Here is a 27,363-nt window from a genome sequence, read left to right as displayed (position 1 = left end):
TTAAACATCTCAAATAGGAGTTCGCTATGTCATTTTGACATCTTTTTGCCAATCAGCTATAATTACAAATTGTGTGTAACACACTTGCGGATGACATGACATTATGACTAATTAAAAGCTTACGTGTGACATTTGAATGTAAAAATAATAATTTAAAAATAAATTATTAAAAAGCAATTAATTTTTCAGCAAAAATAAATAAATATATTACCTATTTTTCTACGATCCCACCCCACCTTATATCACCCACCCCAACCCTACCCTATATGTTTTACGTCCCTTTTCCCTCCCCAACTCTACAACCATTTTCTTGATTCTTCTTTCATTTTTTTAAAAATAATTAGATTTTAGATTATTTTTTAATTGATTTTGAAAATTATATATGACATTTTTCTAACTTTTTTGAAAACAAATGTGTGTCTTTTTCTAAGAAATCTTTTCAAAATTAGTGTGATGATTTTTTAAATTTTTGTTCTTATAAACTTTTTTTCTTTCATATTTGGTAAGGTTTTTTATTATGAATTTTCATGGGGAATGTGAAATAAGTGATAGGGCTAAAAAGTGATGAAGAAGAAGAGAAAATTTTTTAAAAAAATCTTCACGCGCTCAAAATGGGTGCAACACACACAATATGTCAAGTCAGCAAAGAGTGTCAAAATGACACAACGGAACTCAACATAACTTGTCTAAAATGAACAAAGTCTAGTTAAAATGTCGAATTGAAAATTAATGCCAACTTTAGAGGGCTACCGATGAATTCAACCAAAAAAATATGACATAAAGCTAATATAAAAAAAAGTAGGTTACATAAATAATATGATTATTATATCATACGTAAAGTCAAAACAAGAAAGAAGAAAATTAGAAAAATACGCAATCACACAAAATGTGACTTTTCGTTATTAACAATGAATCTAGCGAAATGATATGATAAATTTGACATCTTGTTTGGATGGTTGTCACTTGTTGTATTGTATTGTTAGTTTAAATACAACGTTTCTTTTGATTGTTACTTAAACTTCATTGTATCATATTGTTTAAATCTATTGTTAGATAACGACGAAAAGACCCATTTTGTGTCACAATCAATTTGGTGTGATTGCGTCATTACCTTAATATATTTTTTTTCATTCTATCTTTTATTGATTATTTATTTTATCTTCTACGTTACCTTTTCAATATAATTCTATCCTGTATATCCTATTTTTCTAATAGGTTTGTAAATTCTATTTTTGCTGGTAGTTTTATCATATAAATTATCGACGTGTGATATTATGTAACAATAAAAAACAATACAATCTATTTAAATATTAATATGTATTATGAAATAATACATAACAATAATTCAAACAATATATAAGCAACAATCAAAATAGATATAGTATTTAAATTTTAAACTATCAATACAACAGTAACAATCATCCAAATAAGGTTTAAATGTATTATAAGTAATTTGTTCCATCTCTGATAGTTTTCCGATAATTGTTATTGATAGAAATAAATAAATAAATAATATCTTGTGAAATTAACCGAGATAAAAAAAAAGTTAAAAGGGAAAAGTCTAAAGATGGACCCAATCAAATTGAACCAAATAGAGTGAGTGAAGCCACAGGTTCATAAAAGCTCTGCCTAATTAATATCGTTAGTTCAAAAGAAAAACAAAGAAAAAGTAGTAAAATACAGATACGGAGAACCCACATTTGAGCTGAGGACGGAGATATCTATGAACTGGAATCCAAACCTTTCGATTCTACAGATGGACGGAAATACTTAGACACCCACATTGATTTTCCTCATCATTTTTCTCATCGCCATCTTTATCTCTCTTAAATTTTCCTTTTTTTCCTATTTGGGTTTCCGTTTTCTTGAATTTTCATGTGAAGCAGAGCAATCGGTACAGCCAATTTTTGTTTGAGGAATTAACAAATGGCGAATACCACCATTGCCGCTGGTCCTACATTTTCATTGCAACACCGCCGTCAAGTATTTGGGAGGGTTGGAGTTAGTACTTTACGGCACCAACAAGGACATACTCTGTAAGTACTCTTATATCTGATCTAAAGATCTGAACAGGATTTATAATCAAGCTAAAGATTTGGAATTAGCCCTAAGCAGTGAAGATTCGCTACTGTGTATTTATGTGATTGTGATTGTTCTGACAAAGCGAAATATTTGCATTTAGTAGTTACCACAACAACTAAGCTTCAATCCAGAAATAGTTTGGTTGAAGTGTGTGAATCATTTATATCTGTTCTGTCACTGCCATACTAATAACTGCTAAAGATTTAATTTTTTTAATATTATATAAAAAAGTAGGTTCTTCCCTTCCAACCCTGGTTATATATTTATAAAGTCTACGAACAATCTTATCTTCTCACACTCTGTTCTCCTCCTTTTTACACCATCAAGTCAAAATGTTGAACATATTTGCTGCTTTTGTTTTGTTATGTTGTTTAGCCTTATTTGTTCGAGGGTTATTGAGTTATCGATACATGCAAATGACCAATGATATAGGTTCTTTACGCCAGCAGTGCCTGCTATAAGGAGGAGATTTTGTCCATCTATAGGCATATATCAGGATAGGCAATCATTCTCTGATGGAACCTTCAATAGCGTTATGTGTTCCAGCAGTGTTGAAGGTGCAGATAAGGTTTCAACGGATCAATCTCGAGTATTGAGGTAACATAAAGAACCTCCGTCTGAATTTCTTTTCAGAACATTTTAATAAAAAGATTTCACGTGTAATTCTTGGTAATTACCACATGGCTTTTTTAGTATGGTTGGACAACCTGCAAATTGAGCTAGTGAGATGGAGGAAGAATGGTGGCACTTCCGAAAACTTTGATATATTATATTTTGAGAAAGCACAATTTTTGGTGGATAGTTATGCCTGGTTGTAAAATTTGGCCTTTTATTTCTTCTTCGGGATTTATCTTCTTGTTTGTCAAAAGGAGCCTGTAGAGGAAGTTATCAAGTTATGCCAAATTCTAGCTCCCTCATCGGCTCCAACCGGAGATAATGAAAAAGAAAAACTCACCTAAAGTAAAAGTGCTCCAGCTAGGTTCACTTCTTTCCACTTCTGTTATATTTGAGTGCCGTCCCAGTGCATTTCATTAACAGATTGACAAAGAACCCTGATTTTAACAAGCAGGGTCAAGTATCTGTCAGAGAATTCAGCTGAATCTGTGTTTCTTCATTTTAACCTCAATATTTCATTTGCTTGTGCAGGCTAGGTAACAGGGGCTGCAAACTAATAGGATGTGGCTCTGCGGTACCATCTCTAAATGTATCCAATGATGATCTTGCTAAAATTGTTGATACTAATGATCAGTGGATATCTGTTCGGACAGGAATTCGTAACCGTAGAGTTCTTTCAGGCAAGTCTTTCTTTGGATTTGATGCTTTTTAACTGGATGGATTCTGTTGTCTTATGTTTTAGGGGAAAAATATAGTAATACTTAAGCACCTTATGCCTTGGTTTAGTTGTAAGTGACGCAGATGTATGGATTAGGTACACATCATGAGTTTGAACCCTGGCACTGATAAAAGCCTGGTATTTAAGTGGAAAAGGGTGGGGTGGGGTGGGGGGTGGGGGGGCATTATCCACCAAGTTTCGAACTGTGCATCAGTTGGCCATGGGGATTTTTCAGTTATTAAAAAAGAAGAAGAAAACTTTAGCCCCATTTAGGAGTAGAGTGCATCCAGAAAACAAGTAGCATGCGAAAATACTTCTAGCCTTCGGTGAATAATTAAAAGTACATTTAGTTCCCAGAGTTTATCAAGTAGCGTTTCCGTAGAATCTCAAATTTAAAGCTTTTGAAACTCCTATTGGCCTAAATTTTATATTGTAGAAAAGATAATCTGCCCGTTGTTAAATCAATAGTAATTCTAGTTTAGATTAAATTGTGAATGTTAAAAAAAATTGGCTTTGTAAAATGATTGTACCAAGCATCAAACGTATTGCTAATATAAAATTTATAGGACTGATGGTACAACCGTACAAGCACATTATGAAAAGGTACCTATCCAAAGACTCCCAAAGGGCCATAGTGTGATGTGTGGATTGGATATCCTATTTCTTTGTAATACTTCCTTTCGTTCCTTTTCTCAGAATTCCAAAGAGCTTTTGATACTTTACTTTACTATACACACTACACGTTTATGTTATCTTATGATTAGATTGTCATGTTTCTATAGAATCAAATTTTTTAGAATGAGGATATGTATTGACCCTTCGGGGTGGCCCAGTGGTTTCGGCTTGGGACTTCCATGTTCTCTCAAATTCGAAACCCCTTGCAGCGAAAGCAAGGGGTGTGCCTTCTGGGTTGAGCTCGTCGCACCTGGCTTGCCTAGTACGGCTGTGTGGGTTACCTCTCTTATGTGGTTTGCGAGCTATTGCATTCTGCGGGTTTCCCTTGTCATAAAAAAAAGGATACTTATCCGTGTTCTCTGTTGTCTCCTTTTGAATGTTTGCAGAACATAGCTTAATTGTTCATTTATTCCAAAAATAAAAGAGTCAAGATTTAAATTTTTGTGGATACACACGAATGACTTGGCAAAGATCAGCCATGCATTAACAGATTGTAGTATAAATGATTTGAAATCAGAAATGCCTTTTGTGAAATGGGGGTAAAATACTTATATTCTTATTTAGATGGAAAAAATGTATTAACTTTATTGTACTTTATATAAACGAGCCTTAATCTGATATATGCTTTTACAGGCAAAGACAGCTTAACAGATCTGGCTGCAGAGGCTGCAAGGAAAGCTCTTGAGATGGCAGAGGTTGATCCTGATGATGTTGACCTAATTTTGCTATGCAGTTCAACTCCCGAGGACCTTTTTGGTAGTGCTTCACAGGTATAACTTGCTAGAAGAATAGTGTCATTATATTTCCATACAACCGATATTGCAAGAAAAATTACCTCTCTAGCGGTATAGCCCATCTTCAGCAGACCGTTCAGAAAGAACCTGCAACAGTGCTTTCTTTATTCCACACCCATAAATGAGTTAGCCAGAGTGGTAATATGGAATGCATTGCCATGGAGCTTTTGAGTTTAGACGTTTATTCTCTTTGCCTTCTGCTATATCTACTTTATAGAACATAGTTTATGCGTAGGAATTGATTCACAGTATGTTTAGTTTTTCTTTTTTTCCATTCACGACATATTGTTGATGAACTTGTCTCCTGCATTTACTAGGATTATAACTGATAAAGATATCGCCCTTTAGACAATTAGATGAAGCTAATCACTTTTATTTATGTGTGCATGATACTACAGTTAATTATGCATTTACTCATTCATATGCATATGATGTTACAATATAATGAAGAATGATTGACAACTTCTGAAATTGTGTTTCATCAGAGGTCAAGGAAACTCTTTATTTATTTTGGCCTTGTTGTTATAATTGAGTGTCCCCATGCATTTCCCTTGAAATTATGTAAAACAAAGAAAGTACATTTATGATGTAATGAGAGCTATACTGTTAGCGTGGTAAAAGGTTTGAAGTGTCTTAAAATAGAAAGGCCATTTGATGGATGATCCATCATCTTTGTATGTTTTTTTTTCCTGACTAGGTAAGATAATTAGTTTGGTAAAGGGTTGCTCCTCAGGAAAATTAATTTGACCCTTCTCCCGCCATTGTGATCCTACATCAGACAGATAGTCCATTAATTCTGATTTATACTACAGACCCAAGTTAACGAAGTTGCTGCACCATCAGATTTTACATTTAATCATGTTCTCTTCAGAATCTTCTTGGGGACTCTATCCATTCTTTTTTGGTACTTCTTTCCTCAGGTTCAAAGAGCACTTGGCTGCAAAAGCAATCCATTGTCTTTCGACATTACAGCTGCTTGTAGCGGGTTCATGTTGGGTTTGGTGTCTGCTGCTTGCTATATCAGAGGTAGAATTTTGTAAAATTTTGCTTTTGATGCATAAGTTCTTTGTAAACTTTGCCCTAGAGGGATAAAATGAACCAGGTAATCATCTTTTGTTGGATATACCTCAAGTGATCTGTAATTGAGGTAGGTTAAATGATAAAACAATTTGCACTGTCTTAGATTCTTAAGCAAGATTTTGGATGGTTAATTCGAGATGATTAAGTTTTGGAAGATAACTGAACATACAGGAGACAAAGATTATGACACTTCTCAGTGAAAGAATAATGCTTCTATCATAATACTGGTAGGTATACATTGTCTCTGTGTATGAGAGAGAGAGAGAGAGCGCAAGGGAGAGAGAGTACAAAATAACAACATACCCAGTGTAATCCCATAAGTGGGGTTTGGGAAGGGTAAGATGTATGCAAACCTTTTTGTGGGGTAGAGAGGAGGAAGGGAGAGCAATTCAGTGTAATTTTAAAGAATGACTTATCATATGCTGTCAAGTTGTAACTGGGAAGTTATGAATTATGACTATTAGAGGCTTTCCCCAGTACCATTTTCCCAGAAAGCTTGTTCTGATTACTTGACTTTCTTATTTAAGATTTCCTACCTAAGATTAACTCCTTGATGAATTTTCTTGATGCAAGTGTTCTCACTTGTAAAAGTAACATAACTTGAAGTGTCTCATCATTTTTTTCATAATTTCCTTCATATGTCTTGGGAGCTCCAAAACTTGCATTGAATGAATTACGAATGTTTAACAGTTTTAGGTGGACCAAATTCACATTCCATGTTATCAATTTTTTATCTGTATAAGATCTGCATGTTTACTGTTTCTTGAAGATTTAGGAATAATCAATTTCCGGAAACACAAAATAGCTTGATCAGCAAGAACAGTGAAAACAATACCAATGGATGGCTACTTGGTCCTGCCTGTGGCGGCCTGGCCACACTTCTTCCCTAAATGCTCCAGACCCTAACCAATGTTTTCTTGTAACCGAGATCCCGAGAGTCAATAGCGCACGGTTTGAAACTCGATGGATGATGGGCCCATCCTTACCCTTCTCCACTTAAATACCGACACTACCTATTTTTTTTTATTTTTTTTATGTCAACCCTTTCTTTCAAGTGCTGAATTTTCACTTGAATTTGGACTTGTGCTTAAACATGGCTGATGTGATAGTGGCTTTTGTCCTATGCTTTCATCATTCAATTCTTGGACCCAGCTAGAATCGTCTAGTTCATTTAGATGGTTTTGAGATAAGTAGAAACTACGCTATCTGACTAATAGAAACTATGTGAACAAAATTTGAAGTCGTCACTCCTTGCAAAAAGAGTACAAGCAAATGTGTTGCTCCCAATTCCGCACGCAAGTGTACGTGGTCGCAAGTAATATAGTGGCTCTTAATGAACCAGATTATCGATCCCAACGGACTTGTCAATTAACTATTTTTACTAAATTATACTAGTCTAATTATTTATTTAAGAGTGCCAAAAGAAAAGAATGCAGGAATAAAATAATAAAATTACTTATAATGGTTGGAGAATCCCAGGGCTGCAGCATTTATTGAATCTGATGTATCATATTATTGGCTTAGAACTAATTTTAGTCGTTAAGTTACTGATTTACAAGATCAATAGACTATCTAACTACATTGTTAAGCGAGGATAAATAGACTAACTGGTTTCATAACCAAGCGAGTTGTTCGTCCGAGCGTCCTCCTGAACACAAATCACCTCAACTTAATGGATCGATCATACTCTCTGGTCTATCTAACCCATCCTCTCCCGATATAAGATTAGACAATATATTTGTCTTATAGTGATCAAGCATAAAATACTAAAACAAGAATATAGAAGTAACTTATAATGATAACCAAGAACCAATTCAACAAGCCTTTAATAATCAACAATCCATTCGTAGCTACAGCCCCAGAACAAGGGCGTTTAGCTACTAATCTCTAAGAAAACAAGAAGAAGAAAAGAACCATAAGAAGTATTGACGACTGTCTCTTCGAAAGTACCTCCTCTACCTTTTTCTCCTCCTATAATTGATCTACTATTTATAGATGTAGAAAACCCTAAATAAAATAATTGAATCCGAATTAAAATAGGAAATGAAATCCAAGCGGAAGTCGATTTCCGTGCGCGAAACCGCCTCAACCTGCTGCTGCAATCCGAAGGTGTTTTCCACTGCTGCCACGTGGAAGCGTTCTCTTTCTCAATTGAACTTTGCAACTTTATATTTTATACATTATTATATTAAATTTAATCCATTGCGCTGTCTGCTTGATTTCCTTCTTCAACCTTTCATATTTAATTCGTTTTAACTCCAAACTTCAACTTTACACCAATTTATTTCTACAAATAAAATGTACTATTTAGCACAATTCATGAAATTCATGCTAAAAATTTCTAAAAGAGGACAGACATAAATAATAAATGCGAGGCAAATAATGATAAAAATATATATTTTTGGCCTCACATCAAAATGCCCGAGTTTTTTGATCAAAATAATGATAAAAATACCTCATTTCTGGGTTATTGATGAACTCTCTTATTCCTAGTGTAGAGTTCTTGAACTGGAGGGAGATGTTTAGTGTTCTATATCTAATTGGAGATTGAACGGCCCTTTTGTGGATAATAACAACAACAACGACATACCCAATGTGATCCCACAAGTGGGTTTTTAGTCGATGATCTTAAATGTTATTAATAAGTAAGTCTAACAAAGGCCTGATTATGTTCAGTATCATAAGTACCTGATTATATTCAGTATCATAAGTTACGCGAAAAAAGTGATATGTCATTATTGTCAAAACCTGAAAAGTAAAGTTGATACTTGAGGTCATGCAGTTTGTGGATACTAAAAAGTGTAAGACAAATAAGAGAGAAACTTTTCTAAAGAATTGGAATATATTAACGACACTGAAAATTATTAACTTCTTGGATAAATCCCTTAAGTATATGATTTAGTGAGTAGTGGCCTAAAATTTTATTTTTTTCCCGTGTGAAATATTATTGAATTGTCAGTACCAGTATTACTACTATATATTGAATTATATATTCATAAATTTATGCTCTGCTAAGTATTGAAATTCTGTCGTCTTGCAGGTGGTGGCTTTAAAAATGTTCTTGTTATAGGGGCTGATGCTCTATCTCGCTATGTTGACTGGACAGATAGAGGGACCTGTATTCTCTTTGGTGATGCTGCTGGTGCTGTAGTGGTGCAGGTATGATAAAGGAGAATTTATGAATCAATTAGGGGTCATTTGATAGAGTGTATTAGCAATGCATGTATTAATTATATGTAGATTATTTTTATGCATTGTCTGGTTTGATGCATTAAAAATAGCATGCATTGCATATGAAAAATTATTTACAAAGATGCCCTCCATGATTATGGTGGAAAATATGTAAAATAGGTTTTGAGGGGCAATTGGGTCTTTAATCATGCTAATGCATAGCTAATACCTAGAAATTCATGGTATTAGTAATACCCACGTTAGTACACAATAGAGTGTATGCAAGCATTAGTTATACATAGGTTAGTTATACATAGGTTGGAAAAGAGTACTAAACAAGGTACTAGTAATATACAAGGATACACTGTACCAAACGACCCCTTAGTGAATCATGATTTTCAGTTATTGCAGTTTTTCCAATGACTATCCTATTTTTTTTTCCATCAAGTAAAAAGAGGGATGAATCCTCCTAACTGATTCTAGTATCTTTAGATTCTTCTGTACTCTTCTTACAGTCTAAATTGATGAAGTTCATGAGCTCTTTCTTTTCTTCACCAGGGTTTAGGTTGGGTTGGGGATATTCCCTAGACATGTATAAAATTAGAAATGTCTCAACCGCATTGGTCGCTGATTTTCGTCACTAGTTAGGTTGGTTTAAATATTATTGGGGTCTGATTTACACAAATAACCTCATTTGTGGCTTTGTATTTAGAAGTTGACCACTTTTTCAAAATTAGCCCAGTGATCTGAAGTTCGAAAGTGGCCACCTGGTCTGTATTTCAAAGTTCAAAACTGGTATTCAGACCATGGGTCTAATTTCGAAAAAATGGTCAAATTGTTGATACAAGGGCACAAAATTGACTACCTGGTGTAAATATGTGTGGTCTGAAAGTCTGATGTGATACATGTGTAGAGCTTTCCTTTCATAGCTCAAAGTTGGTTTTCTTAGTTTTGCTTTCGTATTTCGGGAGTTGTAGGCGCTATGTACTAAATCATTTGAAATTCACGTGGCTTCATTTCTCGAAAAGAAACATTGACTATGAGATATTTCCTGTGTTTGGGCTCTTCTGATGTTTTCAAAATTTCTTATTCTTGAAATGCTTATCCATGGACCATCCCTAGGCTTTGTTACACTGGTGAGAGTACAATGTGCGGAACAGCACATGTCACATATCCGAACCATGCTTAAGTGGAGAAAAGTAGAGGGACCAGCTCATTATCCCCTGAGTATCAAACCGTGCACCACTACCCCTCAAGGATTTCTCGGCTGTTAAGAAAACTGATCCATGGATCTACTTCACCCGATTCTTGGTCCAAACAATATACACAAACTTCACTGTCACATACTGGAATTTTTTTATTTTTATTTTTGAGAAAAGGATAACTTTACTGGAATTTTTTTGCCTGGTGTTCAGTCTAGAGGTTAAATCCTATGCGGTGTTGTTGGTCGATTGCTCAGTGCTTACCATGGTTAACAAAAGAAAAGAGGAAACTGAAACTTGCTGTAACCTTATACTCTACAGTCATTCTGAAACATTCTTGTTGCAACTGAAATTCCTTCAAAGAACCCATCCAGACTGTACCTAAGGTTATGACCAATGAAGTGACTCCCTATTGCCGTATCCTTCCCCCTCTCCAAGCGTAGCATCCATCTTTGGCAGCTTTGTGTGTTACCCTTCTCCTTCCAGATGTAATTACCTATTTCTCTATCAAATTTTAAAAACCACTTCCACAAAGCTCAAGTCTACCTTTTTATTTTACCCATCTTCTATTTGTACCAAAGAAAATACTAGTTCTAAACAAGGGTGATTGGACAGAAATTCCTGAAAATTGTGACTTGGGATTATAAGACAGTTTGATTCGTTATTTTCCCCACTCTGATGTTAGTAAGTGGATTACAACAAATAAAATTGGTTGAAAACCAAGGAGGACCAGAACTGTTTGAACCAGCCTAGAATTGTGGAAATGATTGGTCGTAGTGGTAGGAGCAGTAAAATGTGTGGAGGGAATGTTGATGGTGGAGTAATAAATATTTTATTTTATTTTTGGAGAAAAGGGCGGGTTATGCCTAAAGGCAGTGGTTTGCGCTTGTGGGGCCAACCTTTCAAGCTAGCGGCTGGAAATGCCTCAATTTTTTTTTCACGCCAGTAAGGTCAGGCGTGGTTGGTGGAGTTGATGTCACGCTTTTTCTTTTTTTCCCCTTTCTCTCTTAATAAGTTTAATGCATCCAGTTAACCTTGTTTTTGTTGGCGTTCTAAGTTCTTGATGACTATGTGTTGGGTATTTATAGGTCAGAACTCAGACAAGTAGGTTAGATAGTCCCCCCCTGGACTGCTTGGTCTCAGAGAAATAAGGATTCTTCATGCTGTTATCTGTGACTGTGGTATAGCCATCTGGACCAGCAATTTGATTTGAAACGTTCAATTAAGAACCAGTTCCCAACCTAATAAAATGATTCAACATACTAAATGAATATTTCTTTTTGGTATGTCTGAGCCTACTCAACTGTACAAATATGGGTCACCGAGGGCAAGATCAGTATAGGCTCAATAATACCACTCCCAGTTTACCCTTTTGACATTTTTCACCTCGATGATGAAATGGAGGTGTCTAATCAACAAAAGAACAGAGATTGCTCTTGCGTTTTGCAAATCAATCACTAGTTGAGGTCTTCAGTCAATCTAAGCTTCTTCACTACTATGTACTCTTGAAATATTTCATAGATGCACTATTGATTGAGGAGTGTTATTTCTTAGTGTAGATGTCTGACTTTGCATCTTCTTCTTGTATTAACCCATGTTCTTGATAACTTGTTTTTTGTTCTGTTGTTGCTAGCTATTGACCATGTTCAATGCTAATTTGCACATTTAAGTTCTCAAAATTTATATAAATCCACTCTTGTAGGCCTGTGATATTGGAGAAGATGGTTTATTTGGTTTTGACTTGCATAGTGATGGTGGAGGTCAAAGGTATTTATATCATATTTTAGAATATTATCCCTGATTTCTTTTTTAGAGGGTCACTTAATGAGTGTTTTCATATTCAGGCACTTGAATGCTTTAATCAAAGATAATGAAACAGATCATGCGTTTGGTACAAATGGTTCGGTTATTGGATTTCCGCCATCAAATTCCTCTTACTCTTGCATTCAGATGAATGGTAAAGAGGTCTTTAGATTTGCTGTTCGTGTTGTGCCACAATCAATAGAAGCAGCTTTAGAGAATGCAGGTCTTCCTAGGTCCAAAATCGATTGGCTGCTCCTCCACCAGGTATGGCGTTTTGCGATACAAATTTGACTTAGTTAGTCAAACCTAAATATAGATTAATGACCTTCTCTTAGAAGCTGTTATGTTTTTGACTGAATGAATATAATGAAATACATTTATGAACAATTAGTGACAAAATGCAGTGATACTCAGTGATCCTCCTCCTCCTGTTCTCTAATTTTATATGTTTTTCTCAAAGCTGATATTTGGTTGGGGAAAGGCCAGATCATATTTGTAGGCGCCCAGGGGCAGTTGTTAACATGGGGAACTTCCGAAAGTTGAATGAGCTGTTTATGTGCCTAAGGCATAGACCTTTACTTATATTACTCTACAAATTCAACTCAACTATACTACTCTATATCCTATCAAACAAAGCATATGAGATTGGGATTAAAGTTATTTTACTAAGCCTAGTGGATGTGTGATTATTGCCTGAGAAATGCATGACAAAAGAACAAGTATACCAACTCAAAAGTTTGAACTAAATATTCATAATTATGATGCTGCCAGAGCAAGATAACAAAAGCCTGGCTGTCCTACGCCTTTCCCCATGTTTTCTTTTGTATCCAAGTCGGAACAAAGTATAGATAAAAGTTAAGGATATATTCTCATTTTCAAGTTGCTGTAGTTACTTGGGTTCAAGTACTCTTTGCTGCCTCATTTTTTTCAGGTGACATACATTATTTGGGGACCAAAATGAACCCCATAATTTTACATGCATCACAAAATGAAGTGTGAAGTATATGTGTTTTCTTTTAGGGTGTGTTTGGTGTGAAGGAAAATGTTATCCAATGAATCTTTTATTTTTTTTGGAAAAATGTTTTTCAGACAAATAATGGGTAAGCGAAAAATATTCCTATTTTCTTGTGTTCTGACAAGGGCAATGTTTTCTTGTATTCGATATGTAAGTGAAAATATTATCCGATAAGCATTTGTATATAATCTTAGACAAATACAATGGGAGGTGGGTTAGGTATGGGGTGAAGATGAGGTGTATTGGATGGGGTAGAGTCGTGGAGAGGGCACAATCAATGTGGAATGCCACTTGTGGAACTTGTTTTCCCTACTTCCATTAGGGAAGTCACTTTCCTCATTTGAGGAACTTGTTTTCCTAGGAAATAATTCAATTTTTTTTGACTAAACGAACATGAGAAAATTGGACAGAAAATGTTCTCCTCCATAATGAACACTCCCTTAATCTTTTATACACAAAACACAATGTTCATCCTTGTCGTTTGTATCTGCTAAACATTTTCTGGCAGTTTCCTGTTTGAAATAAAAGAAATCAACAAAGAGTTCAGAAAAAGGACTTAGGATAGTCGCAAAAATTTTCCATGACTTGCATGATATGGGGACGAAGAAACACAAGAGATCTTATTAAATGAAGAATTGCAGGAGAATAAATCATGAAGAGAAGGAAAAATGAAATAGAGAAAAACAAAGGTATAGGGGAGAAAAAATGATCAGCGTAAGCACAAAATAAGTACTTATATTAAGGAAGAAAAATAGGTAAAAAATAGCAAAATGTATTTAGAAAAAAGAATTAAAGAGTATATATATAAAAGAATCAAAATGGAAACTAAGAAAGAAAGAGTAAGCTGCAATTTGTCATGTGTTTGTAAAAGCACAATATGGTAAATTATATTCCCGGCTTTACTAGCTTGACCCTTGATTCATCTTTATGATAGACGATATTCACTTTATCCAATTGCTTTATTGATGTGGAAACTCATTTCATGTTCAAGATAACATGAGTAAATCTGTGAGCATTTTTGAGTTTGACGTTCAATGTTTGAAGATTTTCTTACTATTTACTGGCAAATACAACTGGAGATAATTCGCGAAAAGTTTCTTAATGCTTCTTTCGAGTTATCATCCTACATCAATTTCTGTGAAGTAACTTATCATGAATGGCTACATGCAGGCAAATCAAAGGATTCTTGACGCAGTAGCAACACGTTTGGAGGTGCCACCAGAACATGTCATATCAAATTTGGCTAATTATGGCAATACGAGTGCTGCATCGATACCCTTGGCACTGGATGAAGCTGTTCGAAGTGGGAAAGTGCAGGCAGGTCATGTCATTGCTGCTGCTGGATTTGGTGCTGGCCTTACGTGGGGCTCTGCAATACTCAGATGGGGCTAAATGCTGCTGTGAAGTTTGGGTCTGGTCTCACATCTGGATTCTGCAGTAATCAAATAGGGAAGAAACCTCTCAAGCCTCAACATATGAATAGATCTCAACATAGATGGAAAGAAGAAATGATAAGGTTGCATTTCCCTTGTGCCTTTTTTTTTTATTAGTAGCTGATTGTGGTGTAGGCTTCATTGGCAGAATCCCCTTTTTGTCTCTCTGGTTTTCTTCTGTATTATTTTTTCCTAACATCAATAAATTATCAACATTTTGTCCCCATTGATGTTAATGTTAACATTCAGATTTGGATCCAAGACGTCTATTTCCATAACGTTCATGATATTATATCCCCTAGGTTGTATCATCTTAGGAACAATTCTGAAAAAAAAAACGCTCGAGCCTCGAAGCATCGCAGTGAAAATTTTGATGTGTTTCAGGTTCGAAGTAAACCTGTATGACACAATACAGCCATTTTGATAATACTCTAAAGACATGGCGATCAATTATGCATTTGTAATTTCAAATTCTGAAAAGACAGGTATTTAGAGAAGGAAATTGTTTATTTTAGTTAAAAAAAAAAGTGATAGGCACCCCCCTTTTAGTCAAGCTCCATTCACATTCAACTAGTTCATCTCTATTCAAGTAAAAAAAAGTATTCAACAGCAAAATTCCACTTTTTTTTCCCGTTAATCGTTAGTTACATTATGAGTTTTTTACACTATATAGCCGTCTACTAAATTTATAGTTGAAAAATGCATGTAATTATTCTTGGCGAGCATCAAATATATTATTGGGAAAATGGAAAAATATATTCATTAATTTTCCTTCATCGAAAAAGTGGTGTATATGTATCATTAGAGCTGTCAAAATGGGCTTAGCTCATGAGGTTGGCCCAATCCAACCCATTATCGGGGTAGGGTTGGAATATGATTTTCAAACCCTTGAAATACTAGGGCTATAGGCCTGATGCATAAAAGCCCTTGGCCCTCGACGACGTGTCATCGGAGTTGGTTTGGGGTCAGTCCATGAGTCAAAACTATTTACGAATCTTACTAGATTTTGGTGCGCTAGATACATATATTTTGGAATATATTGACCTAAAATTAGGCGTACTTTGTTGTAGATAGATTCTATTCAAGTGGATTCACATGTATCTAGGATACATAAACAAATCTCGCACCCTCGCCTTTCTCCCATCTTGCTCGCCACTTTCTTATCTCACTCGCATATCTAGGATGTATCACACCAAATACATGTATCTCGTGTAATTAGTATCATAGATACATGTTGATCACACTATAACTTTTGCTAGTATTATTGAAACAACATTACTTTTAGCCATTATTTAATTCGAAAATCTTTTCATTTTCTTGATATAATAGAATTTTAAATGAAAACAAAAAAAAGGCTAGCCCTCCTCAGCCCGCAATTCTTCTAGCTAGGGTTGAGCATTTTCAGGTCCTTCAAAATGAAGTGCCGGCCTGCCCTAGCCCATAATAATTTCTTGGCTTGTGAGGCTCGGGCCGGGTGGGGTTGGACCGAATCTTTTTGACTACTCTATATACTAAATAATGTATATATATTTTTATTGTCTAACAAATGATGTAGATTTTTCTTGTTGTGTAAACCTACTAAACCAAAAAAAAAAAAAACTTGAAATCTTCGTTTATTTTTCATGTATCTACGCTACATCAACAGCATGAAGTTCCTTTGAAAATGTTGATTGAATTTTTTTCCTTTCATTAAATTTAAAAAGCTTTACAATAGACACATTGCCGTTTACTATTTTCCTTAATTATAACTTAATTATTATTCTAATATGTAGGACTTCAAAATTAATTAAAATAATAGGATGAAGTGGAGGCTTGCATGGAGATTTATGTGTGACAAAAAGGTACTATTAATAGTTAAATGGAAGTTTTACGGAGTGGTGATTAAATTGACTTTGTTATATGGAACAAAATGTTAGTCAATCAAAAATTTTTTAGTATCAAAGACACAAGTTATATAAATGAGGATGTTATGATAGTGTGTAGACATATTATAAGCGATATAATTATGAATGAGTGTATAAGATAAAGTAGAAGTGACCTTTGTAGTAGACATACTGAAAGGATGGATACAGTGGGTTCAAAGAGAGGTATAGGAGAAGTGAATAAATAGGATATGACACATTTTCAACTTATCGAAAAATAGCTTTAGATAAGATGTTATGAAAATCTCAAATTAGTATAAAGGGTAGTAGATAGTTAATAATTGTCTAATAACTATTTACTAGTCTATATTCATATATATTTGGATTGGTGATAGTATAGAGCAATGTGTCGATCGTAGTTTTAGCCTATCCAAATAGTCTTTGCCTTTTGATATATGATATGACCCATTCATGTGTTTAGGTGACTACACCTTGCATTTGTTATTACAACTCCTTACATATATTATGCACTATTTTGCTTTGTGCTAGTCGTATTACTGTAGTTCTTACTTTTGATATTTTATATCGGTAGTTGTTTATTATGTTTTGATTATCGCACTATTTTGTTGTTCTTATTTCCTTTCACATTTTTGAGTACTTGTTTTTGCTATATTTGAGTCGAAAACAATCGAACGTTTATTTGTTGTAAAAAGATTATGCATTATTTTAAAGATAATTACTTCTAAAATACTCCCTCTGTCCCTGTTTACTTGTCCATATTTTTTTTTATATTTGTCCCTATTTACTTGTTCATTTTAACAAATCAAGAAAGGATAACAATTTTTTTCCTAATATGCCCTTATTTAATTCTACAAAATTCTAGTACTAATAAGTTGTAATGCATGCTTTTTGAAATCAGAAAATATATTTATTATACTTAAGAAGTTGCATAATCTTTTAAGTTAAAGAATAATATTGTAACTAAGCTATAATAATAACCTATAATAATAATTGATGTCTTAATATGTGTGCTACTTTTAAAGTGAATAATTAAATAGGGACTGAGGGAGTATAACTTTTGACAACAAATATTAAGTCACACTGACACACACGCACACTACACTAATTTTTTATAGAATATTTGGAACTACACCTATGTATATAAGATTAATTGCTCAAAATTTTGGCGCAATACTGTATTTATTTATTTTAAGAAAACCTGATGCCCTGATTGAGAATTGGGAATTGGTAAAGCCCTAGTACCGAAGACAGTAAGTTCTTGAGTTCACTGCTCTCATCGCCGGTCGCCGGTCGCCGGTTTCCGGTCGCCTGTTGCCGTTAACTCTACTCACGGCTACTACGGTAAGTTCCACCTCTCTCTCTATTTTTCTTCGAGAGTTCTATTAATCTTTTTGTTTTAATAATCTATGATTGCTCTGGTTTGGTTTTTTGTTGAGAGTACAATTAAGTAAATAAAGGTGTGTTCTCTCTCTAACAATTGCTCGACTATTTGCCCTGGTAGTGTTGTTCCAGAAATGTCTGCGTAAATAGCTGTACAGACAATGGATCATGGTCACACACTTCAACAATTAATTGTAATGTTCTATTGGATAATATGGAGTATCTATGATTAAGTTTTGGTATAAATCTATACTTTGTTTCGTTCAAGTTATAAATTTCTTCCGGGATAACCGGATAAATCAGGATAAATTTATACCTTCAACCAAATTACGAAGTATTTTCATTCAGGATATCTCAATTTATCCCATTTAACTAGGTGTTATTTTATCCCACCTCTCACGTGGGATATATTAGTCTAAGGAATCCCGGGATAGTTTAGTTCGCAAACCAAACGACCCTTAGAGAATTTGAGGATGTTTAGCTTGTGTTGTTATTGAGATTCTACCAAGCAGATTCGTTGTTCTAGTTGTATGGATCTATCTGGTTGGTTACTTTTTCTTGTTTTCCTTATTACAACTTAAAAGTTAACAGTTCCAATTTTTTTTAACTGTTTTCTTTTTTTATAATTCAGTCTGAAAATGAAGTTTATCATGAATGACTTTCGGAGTCAAATGAATGCTTAATGTTTTTACAATTGCATTTTGCCTTATGTAGAAAGAGATGTGTTTAATACAATTTCTGATGGTGTTATTATGAAAAAATCTCAAGAAATGAGAACTCATCCAGTACCATTGTAATAGTGTACTTGAGTTTTGTTTTCAATAGTAAAATTATGTTTAGTGTTCTTCACAAGTTCACTTTGTTTTTCTTTTTGAAACCCCTTGCCAGAAATCATGCCTCCATCATTGTGGCAGGGATTCATGGTTAAAAATGGTAGATTTGGTTCTGTGATGGATAAGGAGTTGCTGACTGTGGTTTTTCTTTGTGCAATGCTTTGGACTTGGCTACAGTTTGCCAACCTTTTTACTGAAAATGTCAAATTGGGTTGAACCATGCTAATCAGAAATTTGGGTTATTCTTTGCCTGTTAATGATGCGAGTATACCTATTAAAGAAAAGCTGAAATGGCCAGTTGATGCTTTCCTTTATTTTGTTGGGGTAAGCATGACTGCATGAGCTTTATTGGTGATTTCACCTTTCAAAATAAACCCCAAAAGACAAATTTTTATACATTGAACATGCTTGTCACAACCAAAATTGTTTCTCGCTAGATATTTTTCCTGATAATTTCTCGCTTGCTCACCATATAAACCAACATAATTGGAATTTCAAATAAACGAAATATTGAACCCTTTTCGGCTATTTTCCTGGAAAAAAATAATTCCCCACCCCCTCTTTTGGCTCATTTCTCTCCTCTTTGTTCCCATTCAAAACCCTTTCACCCTCTCTCTGTCGGAGTTCACCAAGTTCAGTGCGGCCAACCAAATACCGGCAGATTATTGTTGATTTTAAGCAAAGATAATGTTCATTCAACCTCAGCATCTTCCCTGGTTTTGTGGTACTCTTTTGTCCGAGAAAAAAACCCGTATAGCAGCAAAATCACCATTTCTTGATTCCCCTTTAAAATTGTCTGATTATTGGTGATCTTTAAACTAATCTAGGCTCTAGAATGTTTGTCTAAATTGTTTTGTTGTATGAGCTTGATATATATGGGGTGTGTATTTCAGATTTTGATTGAAACTTTCTGCCATGTTTTTTGGGGACAATGTGTGTGAAACAATACCTCAACTCACTATTTCGCTTAGGAGAACAAAATGCAAAACTGATTTTCCGTCTAGGAGTTCTGCAAGGATGTGTGTTCTGGAAATTCATTTATAAGCATCTTGCAGTGTAAATTTGCGTAATTGTTATTGCACTTCCCTTTTTTGTTTGCTAAATAGCTGATGTAAATGCATGCCGCCTGAAAGTTCACCTCTCATAGCAGTATTTTATATGGATTAAAGCCATCCAAAAAGAAGGGTTCTCTATTTGCTGATGTTCTTTTGACTTGAATAAACCAAACATGAGTGTAATGTAATCCCACCAAAATTTAAATAATAATCTCTGTATATTTTTTCAAAGGGTGGGGAGAGTTTCCAATTCTTAAGCTCTACACATTCTATTCATATTGATGGGCCAAATTTTCTGTTGGATTCAAGGAATCCCAAAGTTCACTATCCTTAAGATTTTCTGCTGATGGACACAAATAGAGCACACACCAAGGAAAAAAGGCAATGAAAAACATAGTAGAGGTCTCATAGCTTAGTATTCATAGCAAAAGAGAAGAAAACTAGTAGAGCATCTATATGCTATACCATTTTATAATATTGGAGGATTGATCTGTATACTTCGAAGGGTCAATTCTGGATTTCAAAAATTCAAGTGCAAATGCGGGCTTTATAAAAAAGAGAAGAAAAATGAAAAAGAGAGTGAAATCATAGACTCACGGGCATTACATCAGCAACAACAATGGGATAGGAAAAAACAGGATAATTGTAGAATGAAATCAGTGACGTGAAGGAAGTGATCCTTTTATTTAGATTTTTGGTTCAAGTGGTTGTTTATATCTGCAATTTTCCGTGGTATTCTGTTGGGTGCAAGGAGACCGCCAAATCAGTACTTCTTCCAATGCCTGCTCCTTTTTGATATGGACTTCCTTACTGGTAGTAGGTATGGACTTAATTTCCTCAATCAACTGTGCACCCAATAAACTTGTTTCCTTAACAGGGAGTACAAAGAGGTTTGAAAGATCTAATCCTCCTAGTATTAAAACAAAAGATCCATAAGATATCCTGTTTATTTTTTCCTATTATTTTTTTCTTTTATAGGCTGATATCCTTCGGAATATTAAGATATCCTGTTTGCTGAGAAACTTTAGCAATCATCAATTCCATGAAGTTTGTAAGTATCTTCCTTCTCTGCATATTTGCCTTGCCTGCGTATAATTGTAGTACACACTGACATCATGTTCATGGAATCCAACATTTGCAGACATGTTTAAGTGAGGGCAGGGGCTACTATTTCCCACCATGCCACATAGTTAATATATGTGGTTTCCGGGTGTTACTTGACTGCCCTTTGGACCTTTCAGCCCTAGCTGTATTTTCTCCCCTACCAATTGTTATATCTTCCCTGCTTGATGAGAAAGCTTCTATTCATAGCGGCCAAAGTTCATCAAATTCAGAGTCTGTAAGACAGGACGTTTCAGAGCTTCTTGATTCCAAAAAATTGATCCAGGCTGAGCCTTGGTATAAAACTGTGAAAAGTTTGCAGCTTTGGAGTATTTATTCCATAGATGTGGTACTAATCTCAAGTCCGATGGGTATGCTAGGGTTACCTTTTCTTACCCGCCTCAAAGACTTCAGAGCAAAGGTGATAGAAAGGATATTTTCTTGCATTTATAAATACAATGAACCTTATGCTGGTAAATGTTTTTTCTTAATGTGGTTATCTCATCAGATATATGCAACGGAAGCAGCTTCCAGACTAGGGAAACTGATGATGGAGGACCTGATTTCCATGCATATGGAGTTGAGACAATTCTATGGACCTGAAGAGTCTGGTTGCCCTCAATGGATGACATGGGAAAAACTTGAACTACTTCCTAGGGCACTAAAGGATATTGTTTTAGGCAGTGAAAGGACAGAGCTCGGTGGATGGATGTCCATATACAGGTAACACTTCTTATTTCATTTAATTGAAAGATCTATTTTGTCACATTTCTTGTGATTTATCAACTAGTGTGTTCCAACTTACCAGAACTAGTTTGCTACTTGCACCTATGTTTTAAAATACTGGCTGTGTTTTTTTTTGTAGGATGGACTTGGATGTAATTGTTTTAGGTCATACAAACACAGAGAAGTAAACGTACCTTAAAAAATGAGGAACACATGATTCAGGGATCTCATAATTTTTTCCACCAATACAAGCGCACACCCTTTTCATCCTAAATTTGATATATTAGTTTAAGTCATAGTCTTCAATTATTTCTATGAACTTGAGGATATGCTTTTGCAAATGGGTTGTCTGCTCAATAGAGTGGGCATTACACTGAGACATGAAAATAGTATTGATTTTCAGCTTGGGATAAGAGTGGAAAGTATGTAGCAGTCGGTTCTGTTTCAGTACCATATATAATTACATGTGGATGCATATTTTCAGTTAAAAACTTACTGACTTGGAAATGGACAGTTTTACAAGTTCTGTTACGAATCTGAATGTTCATCCCAGTCTGAAAGAAAAGGACTCGGTGCGCATAGCCAGTTGTCAAAAATGAAAAAGTAAACAGAGACTCTTAAGCTCTATGTGTTTATTATGGTTTATTGCTTGTTGATCCGCAAGTAATAAGAAAAATTTCAGTGCAGCTGATATAAAGGGTTGCATGGAGAAGGTTCAATTCCTCAAATATGCTGAAGAAGCCTGCTATAATGGCTCATTGACCATAAAAGCATTGAGTTCTGGTTTAGAGATAGGTGCTTGTAATTGGAATATTCTAAGTCCAAAAGGAAACATTATTTATCTTTCTGGCTCTGTTTTTGCATCAGCAACTGCAACCAGTTTCGATTACAAAGCTCTTGAAGGCAGTGATGTTCTATTATATTCAGACTTCACAGCCTGCAATGATGTTGATGGTGAAAAGAACGATTTCCCTCCTGCTACTGGCAGTTCCTATTCAAGGTACATTCCTTTTGTATTATATGGAATATTATATATACTATTGAAGCTGTCCGGCATGCATATGTGAGATAAGATTTATAGGCTAGGTTTTTTCTCTTCTTCCTTTCAAAGATTATCTTCTCCTGTTCTCCATCCATCGATTGGTTCATCTTTATTCATCTTCCTCCATATGATTACGTATTTTCTGGAAGGGAAGTAATGATCTTTGAAACTTGGCACACGTGCAGTAATATTGGTAGTTGTTGGGAAACAATACCTGAATCATGGCTGGATTCAGATGAGTACTCTGAAGAGATGGAAAAAGTATCTTTCATATGTTCATGTGCGTTGGACACTATTAGTGATGGAGGATCAGTCCTTATTCCCATTGGACGGCCCGGAGTCATGTTGCAGCTGTTGGAGAACATATCACTTTCACTAGAATCTTCAAATTTAAAGGTATGTTGTAAGATTGCATGTTTGTGCAGTTATTTCAATTCTTCAACAAGTGATTAGGTGATTGTCACATCAATTACGCTAGAAGATCGGTATTTTTATCCAAAAAAAGTACCAATATTGTGTTCCTTAGAAGTTAGACCCCTTTTCTTGCAGTATCGGGGTGGAAAATGCAGATAGTGCTGAGAATTTTCACCTTGAGAAGCTTAAAGTGGAATAGTATTCAAGTTATACATGATAAGGATTAGATATATTATTCTGATTTGGAAAGAAAAGGAAATATAGATTGTTTGCTACCATTTTTACTAGTTCGAAAAGAATTATATCTAGAATTCAGAAGAGCAACTTACTGCTTGAAAGGAAGCAACTGTGTTTATAATAAAATAGCAGAGTATTTTTTAGGAATATCTTTCCTGATTGATGCCTCCTATTTTTTGCTTACAATTATGTAAAGTTTGTTTTAGACCACAAATTTCAAAAGTCTTTTTTTTTCTCTTAAACACTGTCCCAAGTTAAAGCGTGCAACGATAAATGGGACTGAGGGAGTGTAAAATATAACAATTATGTTAGTCAAGTGTACACTATCTTAACTATTACTATTTCCTATCAAGAATCTGAAGAATTGGGAAACTTGCCTTTGTTTCATGTATCTAAAAAATCCTATATAAGTATTTATGTTGTTAGCCAAATACTTCAACAATTTTTTTTCTTTTCATCTTAATAATTTATTGGAATTTGAGTTCAACGATCTCCAGGAATTTCTGAAACATGAGACTATCTTTTCTTAATCGGTATGAAAAATGAGTTTACTTTCAGGGAGGGGAGATCCATAGCATTTGTCCCCATATCTTCCAGTGCGGTTTGTTGGACTTGCTATTGGAGATATAAATTCTGAGTTAATGTTAATTGTAATCCTGATAGTGTGAAGGAATGAGCATCGAGAGACTTTGTCTCCCAGATATTATATGCACTTGTGGACAATTGCCATCCGCTGTGCAAAAAGTTAGTTTTGAATCCGTCTCTGATCAATGCACATGGACAAGAGTCCTCCAATTCTTAAGTTTTGCTTCGTTTTTGTATCTAATTTTAGTACAGTTGGTTCTGGATACCTAACTTTGCGTCAGATGAAATATGTTTTTCATGTATTTAAACTGGATGTTTGTGTTCTGTAGGTTCCTATATACTTTGTTTCTTCTGTGGCGGAAGAGTTGTTGGCATTTTCCAATATCATACCTGAATGGCTGTCCAGTCAACTGCAAGAAAGAGTACTAGATTAACTGATTAATACTATGAATCTTGTGATTTTAATCTTTTGCTGTTAAAACAGAAGTCACAGGTCCACTGTCACCCTTTTTTTAAAGTCACTGGTAGAGATAATGTATTTCCTTTTGTTTTATGTTGTGGATCCACAGTTTTGTTCTGGGCAACCACTATTCACGCATATTCAGCTGTCAAACGAGAAAAAACTCTTCGTATCTCCTGCAATACATTCATCGAAATTCCTGTAAGATATACTCTGTCCCCTCATGTCAAGATATAAGATAAAGAAATGAGCACAGTAACCTGGTTAAGAAGTTTGCCGTAGAGAGTATTTTGTCTTTATTACACTTTTCTATCCTTTTACATCTTTTGACTTCATTGTTGTCTGTTACTGTCAACATCGTTGATGAAGTCTAATGTTATTGTTTAGAACAAGTTGGCAGGAACCTTGCATAGTATTCTGTCCTCACTGGAGTTTGAGACTTGGCCCTGTTTTCCATCTCCTTCAACGTTGGTGTGCAGATCCTAACTCGTTGCTTATCATTGAGGTGCCTAACTGTTATATGATTTTTTCATATTTTCAGATCTTATGCACCTGGTTGTTTGACTAATGTGAGGCTTGACTATATTTTTAATGTCTCATATTTCACAGGAAAGAGCTGATATCAAGTTGGCTTTGTTGCCTTTTGAGCCAATGTCAATGAAGGTCCTTCAATGTTCATTCATCTCCGGAATAAAGTAAGCTTACTCTTTATGATACCCTATCTCATGTGTGGCAGACAGCACACTTTTTATAGTTTTGGTGCTATATGGGTAGTTTATTCACTAAATTTGCAACTAGGATTAAGAGGTGCCTTATGAAAAAGAAGCAGATAAAGGATGTTTGTTGGAAAAGTAGAGAATGTTTGATCGAAAGTCACTTTACTGCTTACCATATGATTATCTTTTCTAGGAACTTTATAGTAGAGTTTTGGAATTAATGAAGAACCATTAGATTGCGCTCCTGGATGGTTTAGGAACCGATCCCTTTTAGTGTGAGTTGATTTAACCAGCAAACAATAAAGTTGAAATGTTTACTGGTTTATTTTCATTTAAAGGAGTCTGGGGAGGTGGCATAGTGGTTTAGTCATTTTCTCTACAGAGTAGTGGTTAGACCAATATAATTGCAAGGGGCAGAGTGCTGGCCAGTCAAGAACTCTATGTTCAGAAGATGCAAGTTGCAGAAATGAGTATGCTAAGATGGATATGTGGGCATACCAGGAACAATGAAATTAGGAATGAAGATATTTGGGACAAGATGGAAGTGGCCTCCGTGGTGGACAAGACGAGGGAAGCAAGGTTGAGATGGTTTGGGCGTGTGAGGAGGAGATAGGTAGATACCTCAGTGAGGAGGTGCGAGAGGTTGGATATATTGGGTACGAGGAGAAGTAGTGGTAGGATGGAAAAACTATTGAGGAGAGCTGATTAGACAAGACATGGCGCAACTGCAGCTTATCGAGTACATGACCTTAGAAGGGTGTGGAGGTTATGGATTAGGGTAGAAGGTTAGTAGGTAGTGGAGTGTTGTCTGTCGTAGTATTAGCCTTATTCTTGTAGTGTATTGCTTTTGTTTTCTATCATCATCTGCTGTTTATTGTGTTTCACTTATCGCACTATTTTGTTGTACTGATTCCTTATTAGTTGCTATATTTGCTTCAGTGTTGTTTTTTTCCTTTTTCATACCTACCTTGTGTGTTGTACTCGAGTTGAGGGTCTTCCAGAAACAACCTCTCTATCTCCACCAGGTAGGAATATGGTTTGCATACGCTCGACCCTCCCCAGGCCCCATTGTGAAATCTTATTGAGTATGTTGTATAATTATCAAGTTCACTCGAGTAATTGTTTCTATTTTATTTCAAGTAGGTACATTTCTGTAGCTCTTCAATTACCTTTCTGGCTTTGACTCATTACAGATACAAACTTCATTTTCTGTTTGCAGGCTAAAGAAAGCTATACCTTTACTAAAGATATTACAACCTAAACACGTGCTGGTAGGCTCTCTCTTCTGCTCTAAGAAACTGAACTGTTCAATATGTTTCTCATAACTACTCTTGCTCTTTTCAGGTCCCTGAGAGTTTGAGGCCCCATATCAGCTGTTGGAACCCCAAATTTTCGGTCCAAAGTTTCTCCGAGAATGAAACTGTAGTTGTGCCCAAGTTGAAAGCATTTGCAGATATGGACATTGCCATGGACGTGGCTTCTGAGCTGCTCATTGATACAAAAATGATAGAGGGAAAAAATATTGCAAGATTAAAGGGAGAGTTGCTCATTGAGCAGGGAAAGTATCGGTGTGTTGTTAGAAACAAGCAAGTGCTTTCTTCCCAAGTTAGGCCATTGCTATTTCTGGGTAGAGTTGACTTGGACTCCCTTTTGATGGCTTTAGAGAAGATGGGGATGAAAGTAGCTGCCCAGAGTAGTGGTGGATCAGAAAATGTATCACTCATATTCATCTCGGAGCCCAGTGAAGCCTTGATAGAGGTTACATCAACTCAAACCACCATAAGCGTTGGTGATGAGACTACTGCTTCCCTGGTTTCTGAGGCTGTTCGTAGCACTTTAGTTTGTTTCTGATAAAAGATGGTGATGCCAATGGCTCCAAAAAAGAATTTCTTATCTCGTTACCAAAGCTGAAAATGTTTTCGAGTGAAAATCAGACAGATTTGGGAACACATAGATAAATGTCTTCCAATGAGTTTCTTAAATTTTTCAAGAAATGTCAATGGAACAGTTGAGATTGAAGCAATATCACATAAATCATGTCCAAGTTTGACTAAACTAATGCCAAAATGGTCTTAAATGAAAAGTGACCTCTTTCTACTGTTTTATATATGACAATATATTTGATAGTTGAAAACATTTTCTTAATTTATGATACAATACAAGTTCAAATATGATCGGTTTTATAGTGACTTGCTCTATATAAAGCTCCTCTCCAAAGACTTTATGCCCAAAGTAAACTAGTCTCTCATTCTAGTATTACCTCTACTTTCAAACAATTACATATATTATCACTTTTAATATTTTATACCATATATTTTTAAATAAATAATTAGATATATAAAT

General features: G+C 35.1%; 2 protein-coding genes across 6 annotated transcripts; both read left to right on the top strand.

Moving 5' to 3' along the window:
- Positions 1-1,608: 1,608 nt before the first annotated feature.
- LOC107014754 (3-oxoacyl-[acyl-carrier-protein] synthase 3 A, chloroplastic-like) lies at positions 1,609-14,849 on the top strand. The gene is made up of 9 exons (XM_015214809.1): positions 1,609-2,036; positions 2,515-2,679; positions 3,229-3,377; positions 4,724-4,860; positions 5,805-5,910; positions 9,005-9,123; positions 12,040-12,104; positions 12,182-12,404; positions 14,326-14,849. The coding sequence occupies exons 1-9, from the start codon at positions 1,927-1,929 to the stop codon at positions 14,545-14,547; spliced, it is 1,296 nt and encodes a 431-aa protein (XP_015070295.1). The 5' UTR covers positions 1,609-1,926; the 3' UTR covers positions 14,548-14,849.
- Positions 14,850-17,633: 2,784 nt separating this feature from the next.
- LOC107014604 (integrator complex subunit 9 homolog) lies at positions 17,634-27,125 on the top strand. 5 transcript variants are annotated; one of them, XM_015214581.2, is made up of 12 exons: positions 17,634-17,812; positions 20,718-20,790; positions 20,881-21,261; positions 21,349-21,563; positions 22,249-22,566; positions 22,794-23,004; positions 24,174-24,266; positions 24,414-24,505; positions 24,692-24,809; positions 24,914-24,999; positions 26,240-26,291; positions 26,365-27,125. In XM_015214581.2, the coding sequence occupies exons 2-12, from the start codon at positions 20,782-20,784 to the stop codon at positions 26,869-26,871; spliced, it is 2,082 nt and encodes a 693-aa protein (XP_015070067.1). In that variant the 5' UTR covers positions 17,634-17,812; positions 20,718-20,781; the 3' UTR covers positions 26,872-27,125. The 5 variants fall into 5 exon arrangements, with proteins under 5 accessions (XP_015070067.1, XP_015070064.1, XP_015070063.1 ...); XM_015214578.2 differs by having other exon boundaries at positions 18,766-20,790; XM_015214577.2 differs by having other exon boundaries at positions 18,740-20,790.
- The last annotated feature ends 238 nt before the right edge of the window (positions 27,126-27,363 follow it).

Source organism: Solanum pennellii, chromosome 3, assembly GCF_001406875.1.
Source record: "Solanum pennellii chromosome 3, SPENNV200".
NCBI classification, from domain to species: Eukaryota; Viridiplantae; Streptophyta; class Magnoliopsida; order Solanales; family Solanaceae; genus Solanum; species Solanum pennellii.
The sequence above is the reverse complement of the archived record's forward strand: the minus strand, read 5'-3'. Positions and strand labels throughout refer to the sequence as shown.

Coding starts and splice junctions, on each gene's coding strand:
- LOC107014604 (XM_015214581.2), top strand. Junction 24,506..24,691: donor ATACATTCATCGAAATTCCT/GTAAGATATACT, acceptor GTTATTGTTTAG/AACAAGTTGGCAGGAACCTT. Junction 26,292..26,364: donor TACAACCTAAACACGTGCTG/GTAGGCTCTCTC, acceptor TGCTCTTTTCAG/GTCCCTGAGAGTTTGAGGCC.
- LOC107014754 (XM_015214809.1), top strand. CDS start 1,927: ATGGCGAATACCACCATTGCCGCTGGTCCTACATTTTCATTGCAACAC. Junction 3,378..4,723: donor TAACCGTAGAGTTCTTTCAG/GCAAGTCTTTCT, acceptor ATGCTTTTACAG/GCAAAGACAGCTTAACAGAT. Junction 9,124..12,039: donor CTGGTGCTGTAGTGGTGCAG/GTATGATAAAGG, acceptor CCACTCTTGTAG/GCCTGTGATATTGGAGAAGA.